Below are 17,372 nucleotides of genomic sequence, written 5' to 3'. Positions count from 1 at the left end.
TGAGATAATGTTGAATTTGTAATGCTAGGATCATGTTTGAACCCAATTCATCCAGACCTAGGACATTTTCCTGCGATGAAAAACACAGCATTATTCTGTGTCCGATTCTGTTGGATTATAGTGAATGTCTGAGAATCTGTTTGAAAAAAATGACTTCTTAAAATAGCAATGCTTCTTAACTTTGGTTGTTCCTAATCAGTAGCCGATATGTAGAAATAGAAATATGTAGATATGTAGAAATAGAAATATGTAGATATGTAGAAAACCAGGTTCTCACAAAGAACAAACTGTATTTCTCCTCCTGTGCTATCATCCACTTTTAGAGTGGAGTTTGTATGTCAACTATAAGGTTTTATTATTATAAGCTTTGGCCTATAGTTTCTCTAAAAATATTCTCCATAATACTGTCTTCTCTTTCTGTATGTATATCCCTCCATTACTAACATTCTTAAGAAATTGTAATTCATTGGGGCGCCTGGGTGGCTCAGTGGGTCAAGCATCCAACTTTGGCTCAGGTCATGATCTCAGGGTCTGTGAGTTCGAGCCCTGTATCGGGTTCTGCTCTGTGCTGATAGCTCAGAGCCTGGAGCCTGCTTTGGATTCTGTGTCTCCGTCTCTCTCTGCCCCACCACGCTCGCTTGCTCACACATGCACACACTCTCTCTCAAAAATAAACAGTAAAATAATTAAGAAAAAGAATTCATAACGCACCTACAATTCCTTGGCTTTGATGCCTCACTGCTCTACAGAAACACTCCCTAGAAATTCTCGGTGCTTGCTGATCAGTAAATCAAATAATACTTTTTCAATCTCGGTCCTGGAAAGCTGCCTATGGTACTTGGCATCACTGACTACTTCAATCTGGGAAACTCTCAGTTCTGTTTTACGGCGATATGTTTCCCCTTCTTCTCTAATAAATCATCCTCAGTGTTCTTCAAAGAACCATTTCTGAAAACCCTTCAGATGTAATGAGTCTCTAAGGTTTGGAATTCAGACCTTTTTGCTTCTCTGTCTACTCTCCCTTCATCTGCTTCCAGCACTGTGAGCATAACATGGGTACAGATAATCTCCAAATATGCCATTTCCGGCTGACTAACCTGCCAGTACCCACGCTTCAGTAATTACCTAACCAAACTGAACCCCTTCTTCTCAAAACCAGGTCTCCGTCATTTCTTTTTTTACCGTTGCCAGCAATATTGTTCCAACCACTCAGCACTGAAACTCCAGCACCGTGGGGACCTGCCATATGACCCACTGCCAAGGTCTGTGATTTTCTCTCGTCCGTGCTTCCCACATCCAACCCCTCTCTCCACGTACATCTCCTCCGTATTCCCAGTACTTCATATATGTTTCCATTGCACTCGTCACAACTTGTTAAGTGGTTAGCGCTACATGTAGGCAGGTACTCAGCTGCACTTCTTAAAAGCTGCACTTAATATGTGTGTGTTTATCATCCTCAGTCCTAGGACGGCACCTTGGACACGGCATGGCGGGCATTCAGAAACGCGTGCTGAATGGATCTGTGGGTAGAGCCACCTCTTTAAGGTAGCACTTCCCTCACGACAGCCTGCATTGCTGTCATGGCCTCTTAGCAAGCTCACACTTCTCAATCCCACTTTTGTGGCCAGACTGCCCTTTATCCCAATGGCTTCATAGGGCTCATGAATTAAGTAAAAAAGATTAATTATAAAAATCAAAAAGAAAAAAGGAAGAAGGTGCCTTGTTCCAGCAGTCAATATCAATGACAGGGTTCTATAATGGATCTACGTCACCCACACTTACCCTAAATTGCTACGTTCTACACTCTATACGTTATGGACATGTAGAAAATAGTCCCCCTTCTTAATCTACAACCTACAGATTCTTGAAAGTCAATTCTGAATTACCGTGTCTTCTGTATATCTCTAGCCTGTCCATACCCACCCAATGTGGTCTTCCTTGTCCTTGAATCCCACAGCACTGCATGGCTTTCTTCTACTAGAATTTTATTTTTACCCACATACTTAGGTACTGCCAGCTACACTCCCAGAGAGCAGAGAGCACACCTTACTCTTTTCCACAGACATGATGGTGCGGGCTTTAGACACAGTAAATGCTCGACATATGATTTCTAGTGCCAGGAAGTATCCAAACATCTAATGGCGACAACCCATTCTTAAATGTGGAGGTTAATTTAGACCCATGCCGTACTGCTACACGCAACTGTTAAATACGAATTAAAAGTAGTCCTGCAGTGTTCAACATGGGTGTGAAGGCATGACTGCTTATTCACAGTAGCAGGGACAGTGGGGTTTTTTTTCTTTGTATTTGATCCTTTTTTTTTTTTTTAACCTATTTTACCCGCCAAAGTAATATTTAACTGAAGTGGTAAGAAATCACATTTATAAAATTTCAGTGATCCCATTGTAACATGTCTAAAAAATTTGTAGTTGGTTTTTGTTAGTGTGACGGTGATTTGGGTTGTTTTAAGACATAGATTTATGATCAGAAAAGACTTTTTCCACTTTAAAAATATATAAAAATGGCAAGAAAAACATCTCTACTATGCTACCCAAGGGAAACAACTATTAAAATCAAGTTTCTTCCCTACCAATATTCTTCTACACATCCAAATTTAGAGGTTTTTTTAAAGATCTTGATCCATATTATTTAAATAGATATATATATATTTTTTTTTACTTTTTAAATAACCATTGTCCTAAGATGTGATATATTTGCATCCATCATAATGTTAATGACCAGACAGCATTTTCCATGTGCCGTAATTTCTTTATCATTAACTTTATTCATTTTTCATCCCAGAATTTTTCCGAGGTTAAAATCTACCTATGTTTGGTACTCAAGGGCTGTGATGAAATAAGGTACTTCTCTATCAGTGTGCATCTCATTCTTATATGTTGGAATGTGAGACCATTTCTCTTTTGGAAATGGTAACGGGAGAAATAAAATGTGCCGGTCCTTGTTGCCTGAGGTGGAGAAAATCTGAAGATGAAATTACAGAAAACCTTCTGGTGAGGCGTTAATAAAGAGGGGGCGTCTCAGGCCCCCAAACCACATCAACTGAGGCTCGCACAGAATAGCGAGGCTCTTCCAATTTCTTCTATGAGGGGCAGTGGGCAAAGGAAAATTAGTTACCTCTGGGGTCAGTGAACAGCTCTCAGAGTAAGAATGAAAATGGAATGGAGATACAAACATGATGGGGGGGGGGGGAATAGAATCTGCATACTTTTATTTGTATTCTTTCCTATATTCTTTGATTGTATCTCTCTTGGTTTACATAATTGACTGATACCCAAGTTACCAACTCTGGGAACAAAGCTGCTGTTACACATCCTACTCTGATGGGGGAAGGGGGCGGGGGTGAGGAGACTACAATAGCCTGGGCTCTCTGGTATTGAAAGGTAACTTGATGCCTTGGCATTTTCTGGCCACCGGGGATGGTGGGCCGGTGAAGCGATTAGGGCACTAGTGAAATGCAGAGAGCCGGGCCTCTCTTTCCCAGGGAAAGCGGAAAGAAGACCACTCCAAAGTCAGGAGGAGATTCATACCTTGGAAAGTAGCCCCTCACCCCCTTTTTTCTGGTAACAAGACGGTGGAAACAAAGTGTGTCGCTGGATGGATTCTCTGTTACTTTAACTACAATCGGTTATACCAACTTCACAGGAAGACTATTATTTGAAGAAGTTTGGGGCCATTTTTAACGCGGTTGCAATCGTACATCACATGACATCACATATCATTAAAGTCAAGTCCAAGGAAAGCTTGTAGCCTGCTTTATCTCGGTTACTCATTTTTATAGAAACTTCTTTCAAATACAATCTAAAAGCTTCGTATGGACTCCTGTGTAATTTGATAATACGGAAATAGATTTGCTCTGTAATCGATCACGTCTGTACTAAATTTTGGCATATTTTGAAAAATCAGACTTGAAATACCCAGCAGAATCACAAATAAATCTATGAGGAATACTTGGATTTAAACAGAAATGAGAAAGCATTGCTAAATTGCCAACTTGAGTGGTGCAAATCTTCAGAAAGGTACATATTTTTACGTCATTTTCTTCCAAGATAGGTCATTATTTACACACAAATGTTGAAAAATTTGATTCCTGTAAATGGGATTCTGCCCTCCAGAAAAACTCCTTTATTTTTCAAAATTGTGGCAAATATAGTAGACTCAGAAATTTTAGAGGAAGTAATGTTAAAAGCACCATTTATTGGGGCACCTGGGTGGCTCAGTTGGTTAAGTGTCTGATTTCGGCTTAGGTCGTGATTTCATGGTTCTGTGGGTTTGAGCCCCACATGGGGCTCTGCGCTGACAGCTCAGAGCCTGGAGCCTGCTTCGGATTCTGTGTCTCCCTCTCTCTGCCCCTCCCCTACTCGCGCTCTCTCTCTCTAGCAAGAATGAATAAACGGTAAAAAAAATTTTAGAAAAAGCACCATTTATCACAAATACTAATGCAGTGATGACTCTGGATTCTGTGATGGGGGTCTTATTCCTTCTATTCAGCATTATATTTAGCAGCAAAATGGAAGAAAACTCAACGTTTAGAACACACGTATTAACTCGTAGAGAGCATCCTCCTCCGTGTTTGATCCCAAGGGGCCAAGGGTCAGGGAAGCTGGGTAGACACTGCACGCTCCCACCTCAAGGTCCCCAGATGCTCTTCCTCAAATGCAAATACACTTCGCTCAACAACAGTCTTTATTTTGTGTAGCTCTTTACCTCGTCACCATTTCTTTCTCCTTGTTTGACGCATGTCCTCCAGAACAGAGGGGTCTGCTTGCTGCAGATAAGAAGTATAAACGATGGTTTTTGAAATACTGATCAATTAAAGGAAGCACAACCTGAAAGAAAGGAAAAGAAAACAGATCTACATGGTGGACGGAGACTCTGGGGCAGCCAAACTTCTGTCCGCCTGCAGCAGGTCCCCCAGTATCCATAGCCCTGCCAGTTGGCACGATTTTAGAGTATGCCTCTCTCAAATCTTACCCTGCTATCTCTAGTCCCGGCGGGGGGGGGGGGGGGGGGGGGGGGGGGAGGGGAGGTTGGAGGGTGTATGTGTGTGTGCGTGTGTGTGTGTCAGACAGGATGTAATTATGGGGAACACACCAAATTTTCAACGGTTTGGAATTATTTTCAATACCTTCTAAAAATGAAATATTCTTAGTCTTCTCATATAATGTAGTTCGGGGTCCGATAGGTTCAAAAAATAATCATCGACTACCATTTATGGGTGAGAATTGCAACTCCACACTGTCAATTCACTGCTCCTAGTAACTACTCTGTGTGGCAAGCGTCATCATCCGTTTTACAGGTATTAAACTGAGGTGCAGAAAGTGACTGACCTACTCAAAGTCACACTGCCGCTTACCTACCTCCACAGGGTTCTCACCTGGCCTCTCTCAGAGCCGCCTGGCCCTTCCCGCATGCTAATCCTGCTGCCCTTTGGCGAATTCCTCTTCTTTGCCCTGTGTGCTCACATCACAAGGCTCTGCACATGCCATTCCCTATGTCTGAAATGCTCTTCCCACACCCCGTAACCCGTCCACTCCACTCTTCCTGCAGACCTCAGCTCAGTGCTTCATCAGATAACCATCCACTGATTTCCTCAACTGGGTAAAATGCCCATATTCTCTGTTCTTAGAACATCATTTGCAATTTTGCATTTAATACGTGTGATTCTGAATTAGTCTTTCTCCATAAGAATCGATAAAATACACAAGAACAATACACATTTCTGGGTCTGTTTCCCATTACTGTACTCTCCTGGCTTCTAGAACAACTTTTTGCTCTGCTTTGTTTACCCCTGGGTCACCAGTACTTAGGACTTTATGGGACCTATAGCAAGCGCTAGATAAATATTCGTTAAATAAATAAATGAAAAAAAAATAACTGGCATTATCAGTATTTAGACTCGAGTCTGTCTAACTACATTTTTCCTACAACGTGGTATATGGCATATTTATATATAACAGCAACATACAAATTTTTTGTGATCTTCCTTGAAAGTTGTGACATTGCCTGGATTTTGATTGGCACATAATAGCTACTCAATAAATATGTGAATGGATTACAGACTCAGAGGAAATTAAACCACATGAGGCGTCTGCAAACAAAATCACTAGGGGTACACAGGGCAATACAAGAATGTATTTTAAATGTATGATTACAGGCCATGAATACAGCATTTGTTATAATTGGCTATCAAGGGGGGGGATTACAATGCAGTATGATAGATAACTAACAATACGCATCCCAGGATAAACTTGGGATGCTTGATACGGATTTTGAGTGCTATACTGAGTGGAAAGAAAAGACAAGAGAAATCTCCCTTACAGCAAAGGGCACAAATCTGAAAACATATAAAGGAGGCCAAATATGAATCAATCAAAACAACACGCCATTTTGCAAATGATCTCTAGGAACCAGCAAATGCAAGGACTTTGAAAATAAATTGACAGAAAGCATTACGTCCTCAGGCTAAGTGCAACATCGTTTGAACAGGAAAGCTTCCCAAGGGCATATTCTGTCTTCGCGACAGGCATCCCCGGGACGGAGTCTAACACCTGACAGAGACTGGACACACGCAGCACATGCTATGCCAGTGAATGGACCCAGTGAGGAGAATCTGCAACACTTTGTGTCTCCTGACTGGAGACAGGAAGTCTGTCTGAAAGGAAGTCATGAATGTTCCTGACTGGCTGAAAGGAAGTCATGAATGTTCGCGGCCTAGGGCAAACTCTTGATAAATTCGTATTAAATGGAATGAAGAGCGATATTTGGGTAGACTTTACATATAAACAATTCACCCTCTCTGATCCTCGGCTTCCTCTGCTGTAAACGAGTAGGACGAGGGTCCCACAATAAAGCTTACACAGTAAAGCTTCTTATCATGTACAACTTCCTGAATTTATAATTTATAAACGAATTCTTTTCCCCTTTATAAAAGAAATGCTCGTACATTTTTAAATCCTAACAACCAAACTGAAGAAGTAGATTATTTTTCCTCTTTGTCATTTGATAAAGCCCAGTAAGGAGAACTTTGATTCCTACAGATTGAAGTGATTTGTGAATTACGGCAGGAAGAGCAGGGAGTGAAAATAAGACCGAGTATTCTGGGCGCAAATTCATCCTACATGACTCATGCACTTATTCCTGTGCCACAAAATATTTACTTGTAGTAGAACTCACACTGGTAGACCAGTACGTTCCGTAAAGAGGCAAAGATCTAAAGGGTATATTCGGTCGACAAACACATGGAATGAAAAACAAGATGGAGTGTATACTGTACTTTAGCAAAGAACTTGATTTCTTGCTCGTAAGGAAAATGTTCCGCCTTGCTTCTGCTGCCACCATCTGTAGAAATGAAGAGTTGTTGAACATGTTTTGTTTACTTGAAACATTACAAGATCTTCCACCCAAAAAGCAACATGTAGAACACATCACTGTAACATCACTGAACGCGTTATCCCAGGAAAGCGAACACAGAAACCCATCCAAAATATCAAGGCTAACTTCATTCAGCAGTATGACAATTTTTTAAAAGGGATTTTCAAAAGTACCCAAATCGTAATAAACAAATCTATCGAGGACAGCCCACACACACGCTGGCGTAGCTTTACGAGCTTCTTGACACGTAGCGGGAAAAGTGGAATAGAGTCACATAAAAACCCCGCATCTTCTTTCAGTAAGAAAGAAGCTCGCCACGGATGACAACAGTGAGTATAAACTCAGTAAACAAAAATTAGTTACATTGTTAGATTGGTGAGCCTCTAATAAAAATAGTTGCTTCTTGCTGGGACTAGAAGTTACAATATTAATATGCCAAGGGAAAAATTGCAGGAAGCCAGCCTGGGATGAGCGGGAGGACCACGACCGTGATATTCGGTTGGCAAATTAACATTCTGCTCAGGAGTAAAGAAGTTCACTTATGTCACAAGATAATTTCCATGAGCAAAGCAAAGACACCCGAGTTTTCCCCATGGTTCAAAAGGTTAAGAACTGATTGACCGAATGCACCGAGCTTTGAAGTGGCCCTTCTGTGCCTCCTTCACGCATCCGCAGGAGGTGACATCAACTCTAATAACCAGGATGATATGCAGACACACGGGAGAGCAAAACATATCCACAACTGGATACACAGTTTTAGTAACATTTGTAAGCAGAGCTTCCTTCTTGTGTAAGAAGCAAACTGACTGCTGCTTGAAAAAAGTTCTTTTGCAAACAGAAATAAAAGCAATTTGAGACAGATTTTCTAAAATCTGAAACATTAAGTTTGGGATGACTTTTAGGAAATTGAGGTAATATTTTGTGATAGCAGAACAATGCTCTTTCCAGCGAATGAGTAAAAGAAAAGTACGGCTTTTGTACACTCGCAGGCATCACTTTTACATTAAGAATATTACTCTCAAGAATATTGTACCAAGTGGCTGGATCCACGTACGGGACTTTCCCACATAAGCTACGTCTAGACGGAATTCTGCACATCACAAAATACGTTAACAGTTCAAGGAATTAAATTGGAAATATCTTCCCTTTTTACATTATGCATTTACATTACACATTTTAACAAAAATGCCTCTGTGCAAAATGCTGATGGAGAGAACTGTGGTCTAGATGGAATACAAAAATCAGAAAAAGGCATATATGCATATTCTTCCTACGGCCATTAGCCTCCAATGTGTTGCAAAGGCAGTAAATTTAAAGACAAAAGAAGACATCTACAAGTTTTCCTTGCAGTGACAATGAAAACTGGCAATTAAAATAAATGTAAAGGGTCCCAACTCTGCTCCTCTAACAGAATTCTTGCATTTTCTCTGTCACAGCCATCTGAAAAAGGAGCCTGTGACCTCGGCCATGGTAAAAAAAACAACACCTTAATTTCTTGGGCTTTCTATGGATCTAGCCTCACTTTCTGCCCACACCCTTTATCCTGTGGAAATAAGGAAGTGCCCTAACTGGGTGAATTTAAAGTAAGGTTCTTAATACTCCCTCTGCACAAACACTTCTTTATTCAGAAACTTGAACACAGTGGGGAGAAAACCCAAACACATTTTACCCTCTGAATTTCTGTTTCTGTTAGCCATGTCGAGCTCAAAAATTTTTTTTCCTTAATCCCTTGATTTTGCTTTCTCTCTTCTCTCTCGCCAAAAAGAAGAGTAAACTTGAGTTGCCACTCATCTCGGATACACTTAAATGTGCCTGAGAAATTTCAATATTTAATTTGTGTGCATAAGAGCTTTAAAATTCACCATAGCTTCATTTTTGTTTTTTGGATCAAATTTCATTAACTGAGACGAATGTGGCTACTTTTCAGAATGATTCATAAATCATATTAAAAAAAATCATTAAAAAATTTTAAAAAATCATTGCAGGACCTACAAAAAGATTACATACTGTAAATTAGTTTGCACGGTTGGCTTTTGTGAAAAAAGGTAGTTAAGAAGAGTGCCAAGGCACAGCATCCGCACTGCAGATAAAGAACTGATTGGGAGGGGAAGTTCTTTAAGAGAAGGACACTCAACTGGAAAATCTTTAATCGCATTTGGGATACAGGAGACCAGGAACAAGTAAATTCCAGAGCTCAAATTTCTATGAACTTTAATCTGACACTGTGCCAAAAAACTAAGTCCTAAATCCTAAGAAAACAGTAGTAAAGAAGACTCCTTCGTCAGGATGGGTTTGTTGAGGATGTGTTTATTGCTAAGGCGAGGATGATGGGCTGGGGGAAAAGGATTGAAAAGGAGAAAGAATGAGGATTAAAAAACAAAAATAAAAACAGAAAAAAAAAAAGCATGAAAAAGAAATTGAAAAGATAATCACCAGAACATTCTGTTCTTCCAAAGGGGCCAGATTCTACTTCCTTCTATCTTAATACCAACTGGTGGCTGGAAGACGACCCGACATGAAGCTGGGTAACTAACAACTTGAATTTTAAGTCAACAGTACTCAGGACAATCAGGAAATAACAGAAGTGAGAGGAGGCTGTCGTGAAAATCTGAATCTAAGAGTTAAAACAAGGAATTCTTTTCATACTTGGTGGGCCACGTGGGGGGAGGAGGTCTTTCATTTTACTCTAACAAGATCCTAAGTAAAGTGTTCTGCATTGCAGATATTCTACTATAAATGTGTATCCTTACACAGGAAAAACTTGAGGGCCTCACGTTGCCTGGAAAGTTTGGGGATGCACAGAGTTTCCGTTTTTTCAAGAGCATGGCAATTAATTTCAAAAGGGAAGATTTAACTGTACCTTAAATTGGGATATCCACCCAACGTGTCTTTCAAAATAAAAAATCAATGCCAATAAACATTGTAAGGAGAAAAGAATGATGTGTTCGGGTTTTTTTTAAGTTCTGCAAATTATGCCATCCCGAAAAAATGTGTTTGCCTACTGACTGCTAGATTCTGTTTAGTACTAGGTTGGATAGAAAGTGTTTATGCCACCAGGGAACAGACCATAAACAGCCCAGGAGACTGTGCTGTTCTATACCCTGATGTAGGTACCTACCAAACTCCAGGATATACTGATGGGCTTCATCCACATAGCGAATGAGTTGCTGAAGGAAACTATAGGCAAATCGTTTCTCAATGGAAGGTGTGTCCAATTCCAGGTCCTTGAATCCCCTAGAGCAGCAAAAATGAAACATGGAAACCAGTTTCTACCCAGACTACTGGAAGGTAAAATTTTGCTTAAAAAGTATAAATGGTATATACAAATATGGAACATTACCTAATATTCTTGTAGCTAAAGGCAAAAGTGAGATTTAATTTATAAGGAATACTTTGCATATGATATAAAACTGTAGTGAGTAACTCTATTACTATGCAAAAAAAAAAAAAAAAAGTCACTTTAGAGAAACAGTGGGTCATTTTTGCCCCCAATTTTTGCCTAAATGATGGATGGGATTTAACCTAAGTAGTGAAAGGAATCAGGTAGGTGGTAAACAGTCAAGGGCATTTATGTTTCTGATGTGTTTATTTTGAACATACTAAATAGTAGCACTAAGATTTAAACGGGTCCTGAATCATTTGCAACATTAAATATGATGGGGATATTTAAACGGTCAGTCTTTATAACAAGGGTATATACTGGTACGTGTGCTTTTACCTGGATACAGCATATCCATTGATCTGTAAGAACTTGAGGATGTCCTGTGCTTTTTCCCTATCCTTGGCTTTCTCTTTGGCTGTCAGTGTATCATAGGGTACCAGCAGGGGATGGTTTCCACCTCCTAAGAGCATGTCAAGACAAGAACACAGCATCGCGATGAACAAATAATCTGAAATATGACAGATGACGTGCATAATAGGACCACACTACAGAACTTCGGGTATCTTCTAGTTATATACATGGAGTATACATAAATCATATATGGCTCTTGACTCTCCAGCACCTTTTATGTTCCAATTAATTTAGCAAACCTGTTCAAAGAAACACTGTGCATACGTCTTCTAAGAGGCAATTAATGGGGCACCTGGGTGCTTCAGTTGGTTGAGCATCCAACTCTAGATTTCAGCTCAGGTCACGATCCCAGGGTCGTGGGACTGAGCCCCACGTCAGGCTCCACACTAGGCATGGAGCCTGCTTGGGATTCTCTCTCTGCCCCTCCCCTGCTCATGCGTTCTATCCCTCTCATATTAAAAAAAAAACATGCACACACATGAAAAACAAGCAAAAAAACACAGGGACACGTAGACATTTGTGACATCCGGGGCTGATGACACCTGCAATCACAGAAGAAGGGAGAAGAAGCCGTGTTACCCTCTCCATTCAAATGAACTCTGGATGTGGAGCATGTAAATACACACTAAAACTTGCACAGCTCGAGCTAGTGAAATTATAAGGCAATTATAAGGGCTAAGCTTCACTTTCCACTTCACAGAGAGAGGAGAAAAAAAATGTCTTAAATATGGAATTTTAAGCCTCCCAGATCAAACAGTACTTTATAGCCATATATTCTACACAAAACCTATACTTGGGTTGCTAAGTTCAAAGCTGCTCTCTCTTAAACATCTCATAACAGTAACATACGTATGTGACCGACTAAAAATTGTGGCAGGCCCCTAGGTTTCCGGTTAACCTATTTTGGTGAAAAATATCAAAGAGCAGCCTTCTAGATTTAAAAATTCTAGAAAATATTTAAATTTTTAAAAAACTAATAATGAACAAAGTATTCATAAAAGTAGAGATTTTGTAAAAATTTTTGTAAACGTTACAAAAGTTTCAGGAAATGCCCTGGTAATTCCAGACGTAGAGATCTCACGATCAGCATCAGTGTGACGAGCATGGTGTACCCCAGATTTCAACCTTATAAGACACGTATGGGAATATATTTGGAACGGAATCCTGAAATTCCCTGAAACGCAACTACTATGGAAATTCCAGGAAAAAAAAATACTTAAAAATTAATATTTGGTTTGAACGTTGGTGCAACACAGAGCCTGTAATAGCAGTGTCCAACATGATGTGGCCGGGAGCTACTTAAACAATCCTACTGAATTTGCCCTACGCACAAAAAAAGCAAACAAAAAGGCAAAGGAGAAAATGCCATGTCTGCCTGGAGTTTGCCTGGACTGAGAGCGCCATCTACAAAAATGTGAGCACGCGCTGAGCTTTCTGACCATTAGGTTGACACTATACGATCATAAATGCAAAGGGACAGATCACAGCTACAAAGCCGACAGATGCCAAGCATTTTAAGGAGCCATCAGTCATTTTATACTTTAGTACTCATAGTATCAAGTATAATACAGAATATTCAGAAGACAACAGAAACCGGTATTTTGTGACAAGCAAGAAGGATACAGAATACGTTATAAGCACACAAGGATCAAATTTGACTTCTACCATCAGCAGAGATCTGTGGAGATGTTTTATGAAAAAAATGTGTAGATCAAACGTCTAATTTGATCATCCTGCAATCATCTGCTGTTTTTGCATTTAGTCCTTTATTCCTAGTAAATATACTAATTTGGCAACCACGATGATTTGGGGGGCAGACACCAATAGGTTATTATGGGAGGGAGAGAAAATAAAGAGCCCAGGACGGGGTAGAAACTGAGGTATGCAGCTTTTAGGTGTCTGACTCTAAATGACTTTCTGTTTATAGTTGTTTCCTTGTTCCTTACTTCCTATACTTCACTCCTGGTGTTTCTCCCTCCCTCCCTCTCTCCTTTCTGCCCTCCCCCACACATATACACATGCACGCACGCACACACACATCACGGGCACCAAGCCAGGGAGGTTACTGGTACCTCCCACACGTCAGCCCAGAACTCAGAAGTGAAGCAGAGTTGTCAGCACACAAGTTGGTGTCAAAGTCCCTGGGTGAGAGAACAAATTTGTGAAAAGACACAAGTAGTTTCCTTCCAAAAACTGTCCATAGCCTCTATCCCGTCTTCTAAGACTCATTTCTTGCTTTTTGCTCGTTTCAAAACCCAAAGAAGCCAGGGCTGCATATTCTAACACCTTTCCTACTGGGCTGATGTTCTGACCCTAAGCCACTCCCTTTTTCTTTCAAAAGGGGACGCACGCATGGAGGAAGAAGAAGGATTAAGATTTTGAGGACTAATACCACCACCTCACCATTTAGCCTGCTGCAACCATGCCGGTCTCCCAGCTACAAAGTATGAATCTGGACCCATACACACGGGATGCAGAGGTTGGGACGTCTCATTAACAGGTGGCCTACTTTAAAGAAAACACTGACCGTAGGACATTGAATGGCCAAGCCACAGTGACTAAAACATACTTGGAAAAAGAGAGACTAGACTTTTTAAATGTCTATTTATTTTTGAGAAAGAGAGCGCGTGAGCAGGGGAGGGGCAGAGAGAGAGGGAGACAGAATCCGAAGCAGGCTCCCGGCTCAAAGCTGTCAGTGCGGAGCCCCTCGCGGGGCTCAAACTCGTGAACCGTGAGGTTATGACCTGAGCCTACTCAGACACTTAACTGACCAAGCCACCCAGGCACCCTGAGAGTTGACATTTTTCGTGCTATCTGCTTACGCAGGAAATAGGCATTTTGTTTACTATTCATGTGGACGATGCCCCTTCAAGAATTTCACTAAGCAAAACTCAATGCCTCTATGGCTCAGCCAGCCAGCCATCCATCTGCTCAACTATCTGTCAGCCAGACAAGTGCTCATTCATTTGACAAACGTTTATAAAATGGTTCTAGAAAAACAGGCCTAGCCCTGAGTCAAATTTTGGAATAGGCAATTTTGGTGTAAGGGATCCTCTCTGTTCATTTCTGTGATGGGTTCTCACTTGTACTAGTCTGATCACGAGTGTGTGGTGTTGCCACCATCCTTCAAGACCCCAGCTGTACTTTCCACCATGAAATATCCCCACCCTTCAAAACTATCTCCCATATATTTTTACCTAGGCCAATAAATAAGAAACAGAGAGTTTCTTGATGCCTAGAACTATACAGTAAGAATCATAAGAGTAACAGAAGTTGGGGCCCTGACCTGGAGACAATTATTGCTTCACCGGGGGAAAGAAGTCCCTCTAGGAAGTAATTGTAGAGAGAGCACATGTGTGAACACACACACACACACACACACACACACACACACACCCCAGTATGTTTATAGACCAGGAGTGAATAAATAACAATGAAAGAGATCACCCATCCATGTAGGATGCCTCAAATTGCAGAAATCATGCAAGTAAGTTAAGAGAACATCTGAGAAACAACTACGAGAATATTATGTCATTTTAGTATTTAGGAATAACAGCAGCAAAGACCAAGCAAAAGCATGTAAGAGATAAGAACGTAACTAGACTGGACAAAGCAGAGGGGTTGAGATGGAAAAGGGAAAGGGATGACATGAGAGAAATATTTAAGTTAGGGGTAGAAGTCAGGGGGAGAAGTGTAAGGAATTCACAGAACACCTCGAATGTTTGGATGTGGCATATCGGTATCTACATGTTAAAACGGGTAAGAGAGTCGTAGAATTCCCAGACATGAAGAAATGTACACTCACAGGCAGGAAATTATAAAATTCCCACCCTGCAACTGTTATAGGCGTATCTGAACCATTCTAAGAAAATAAAGGTGTAATAAGCTCTTATTTTAAAAAGATGGTTTTATCCATACCATATATTCACAGAGTTGCACTCTGTTTTTTAATCAGGATTTTTGGAAAATATTACCTTTGGACTCCAGCTCCATTTTCTTTTTCTTTGCCCATATATTATGGTAGTTTTCAGCCATCATTTCTGCCATAGCCTTAAGTGAATGAAACAGAAAATAAGTTATAATTTAATGGGTAGAAAAAGACCTCACTTGCCAATAGGTAATATCAAAACATGCTTTAAACTAATAAATCATAGCGTGTCCAGGCTAAACTATCTCAAGATTATCAAACACAATGATCTTACTTGGAATCTGAAACCCAGATTCAACGTGTGAAACCCAGAAACAATCTGTGAAATTGTGCGGTAGTAAACAGCAGAGATGATTTGATGGGAATGATTATTGTTATTTGTAATGGTTTTTGTCTAGTTATTTGTAATGTCTAAAGACAAAGGTTTTATTAATTCAATAATGAAACTTCAGATTAGCTATGGACTTTAACAAAAAAAAAAAATCTATTTATTTGCAGGTTCTTATTGCAATTTCCAAAGCTTTAAAAGGCAATCTAAATCTTATTAAACAATGAATGCAAAGAAGCTTAGATGGAAAGTCTAGATTCAGTGCCTGCCCCACACTCAGGGAGAGACTTGGACAAGCCACATTAACCTTTTTGTGGCCGTTAGCTTTTTGGTAAGAATGCCTCTAAGATTCTTTTCTTTTCCCTTTTGAGTTTCAAGATTACTATCTCATTCTTAAGGCATCCATACGGGAGCAAAGACAACGGGCAAGTCAAACAATTTAACATAACTGACATGACCTACTACATAGGGTTTGTCTTTATAAATTTATTTCTCGTGGAATAATACTAATAATGCCAATATCGCTGTTTGATCAGGATATTGACCTATCAATTTCTGTTCCAAGGCAACAAATTTTCGTTTACTCCAATCAGCCGTTTCAAAGTACATTCCTTAGGCACAAAGGTGAACAGATACAACTATGGATGCAGCAGGCAAAATGCTACCCGTTTCCCTGGATAAATGACTTAAATTTCATATTCTTTACTGGGTAACTGAAGTTACCCTTGAGCAGAGCATTTCTAATTCCTGATTTATTCTCTTCTCACTCATAGCTATTCAATTATAGTAGGATTTTTTTAATGCACATTATCTCTAAGGAAAATATGTTATCTGGAAGACGCATCCTAGAAAAAGTTGTATCAACTTTCAGAGCATTAAAAAGCTAGGGTCCGTAATCCATAAATTCCATGGACCCTTTATATGATCAACATATTCAAGCAATTCATGAAGAGAAATGTATGCAGGAAAGTGTTACAATATGCTTTTTAAAAATGGAATTTTCAGAATACTTTAAAAAAGTAATACTTACGTGCAGGTCTCTGGACAGTGTGACATTGCTCATATCAATGGCTCGGGGGCTATAACCATGCGCAGCATCAACAGAAACCTAAATAATTTATGTGAAAATGATAGAGTCTAATTAAAAAACCCAGGGGAGAGAGACTTAAGACAAATTTTAGAAATACAGGACAAGTAAACTTTCAAACGTAATGTTTCCTCAGATGAAACTGGCAAGTATCTGTACGTACATACTTCACGAGCATATAAATTAAATTGTATTTGGGTATCTGATAATTTCAGTTTATGACTGAATAATACATCCCAACATTTCAGGAATTGCCCCTCCCAAAAACTAATGATCAGAATTCAACATATTGTGCAATGGATCCAAGATTCTTTTTTGTTTGTTTGTTTGTTCTTTTGTTGTAATGTTTATTTATTTTTGAGAGACAGAGTGAGTCAGGGAGGGGCAGAAAGAGAGAGGGAGACAAAGAATCCAAAGCAGGCTCCAGGCTCTGAGCTGTCAGCACAGAGCCTGACCCATGAGCAGCAACATCATGACCAGAATTGAAGTCAAATGCTTACCCGACTGACCATACAGGTACCCTTATTTATTCATTTGGAGAGATAGAAAACATGAGTAGAGATGGGAAGAAAGAGAGAGAATCCCAGGCAGGTTCCATGCTGGCAGCACGGAGCCCAACACGGGGCTCGATCCCACAAACTGTGAGATCATGACCTGAGCCAAAATCAAGAGGTGGAAGCTCAACCAACTGAATCACCCAGGTGCCCCTGTATCCAGGATTCTGAAACACTACCTTAGTCAAAGGCTCGCTGTATTCTTCAGTTTCTTACAGACTCTAATTGGCTACAATGAAATTTACTCTTCCTCAGGCAAACAGTAATTAATCAAAGAGGGCAATTTATGA

At 40.1% G+C, this 17,372-nt stretch overlaps 1 protein-coding gene across 4 annotated transcripts in view; it reads right to left on the bottom strand.

Moving 5' to 3' along the window:
• Positions 1 to 17,372, bottom strand: part of RYR2 (ryanodine receptor 2) — a 755,762-nt gene that overhangs the window by 157,709 nt on the left and 580,681 nt on the right. For all 4 annotated transcript variants that reach the window (XM_081790553.1, XM_081790554.1, XM_081790555.1 and 1 more), the window contains exons 57-62: positions 16,472 to 16,549; positions 15,160 to 15,235; positions 11,111 to 11,234; positions 10,511 to 10,626; positions 7,295 to 7,359; positions 4,726 to 4,847 (exon numbers count right to left, since the gene is read on the bottom strand). In XM_081790553.1, the coding sequence (XP_081646679.1) occupies positions 4,726 to 4,847; positions 7,295 to 7,359; positions 10,511 to 10,626; positions 11,111 to 11,234; positions 15,160 to 15,235; positions 16,472 to 16,549 (581 nt within the window). The remainder of the gene's footprint in view (positions 1 to 4,725; positions 4,848 to 7,294; positions 7,360 to 10,510; positions 10,627 to 11,110; positions 11,235 to 15,159; positions 15,236 to 16,471; positions 16,550 to 17,372) is intronic.

Source organism: Panthera onca, chromosome D2 (genome assembly GCF_046562875.1).
Source record: "Panthera onca isolate mPanOnc1 chromosome D2, mPanOnc1 haplotype 2, whole genome shotgun sequence".
In the NCBI taxonomy this organism is placed as follows: domain Eukaryota; kingdom Metazoa; phylum Chordata; class Mammalia; order Carnivora; family Felidae; genus Panthera; species Panthera onca.
Note: the sequence above shows the minus strand (reverse complement) of the source record. Positions and strands in the feature narration are given on the sequence as shown.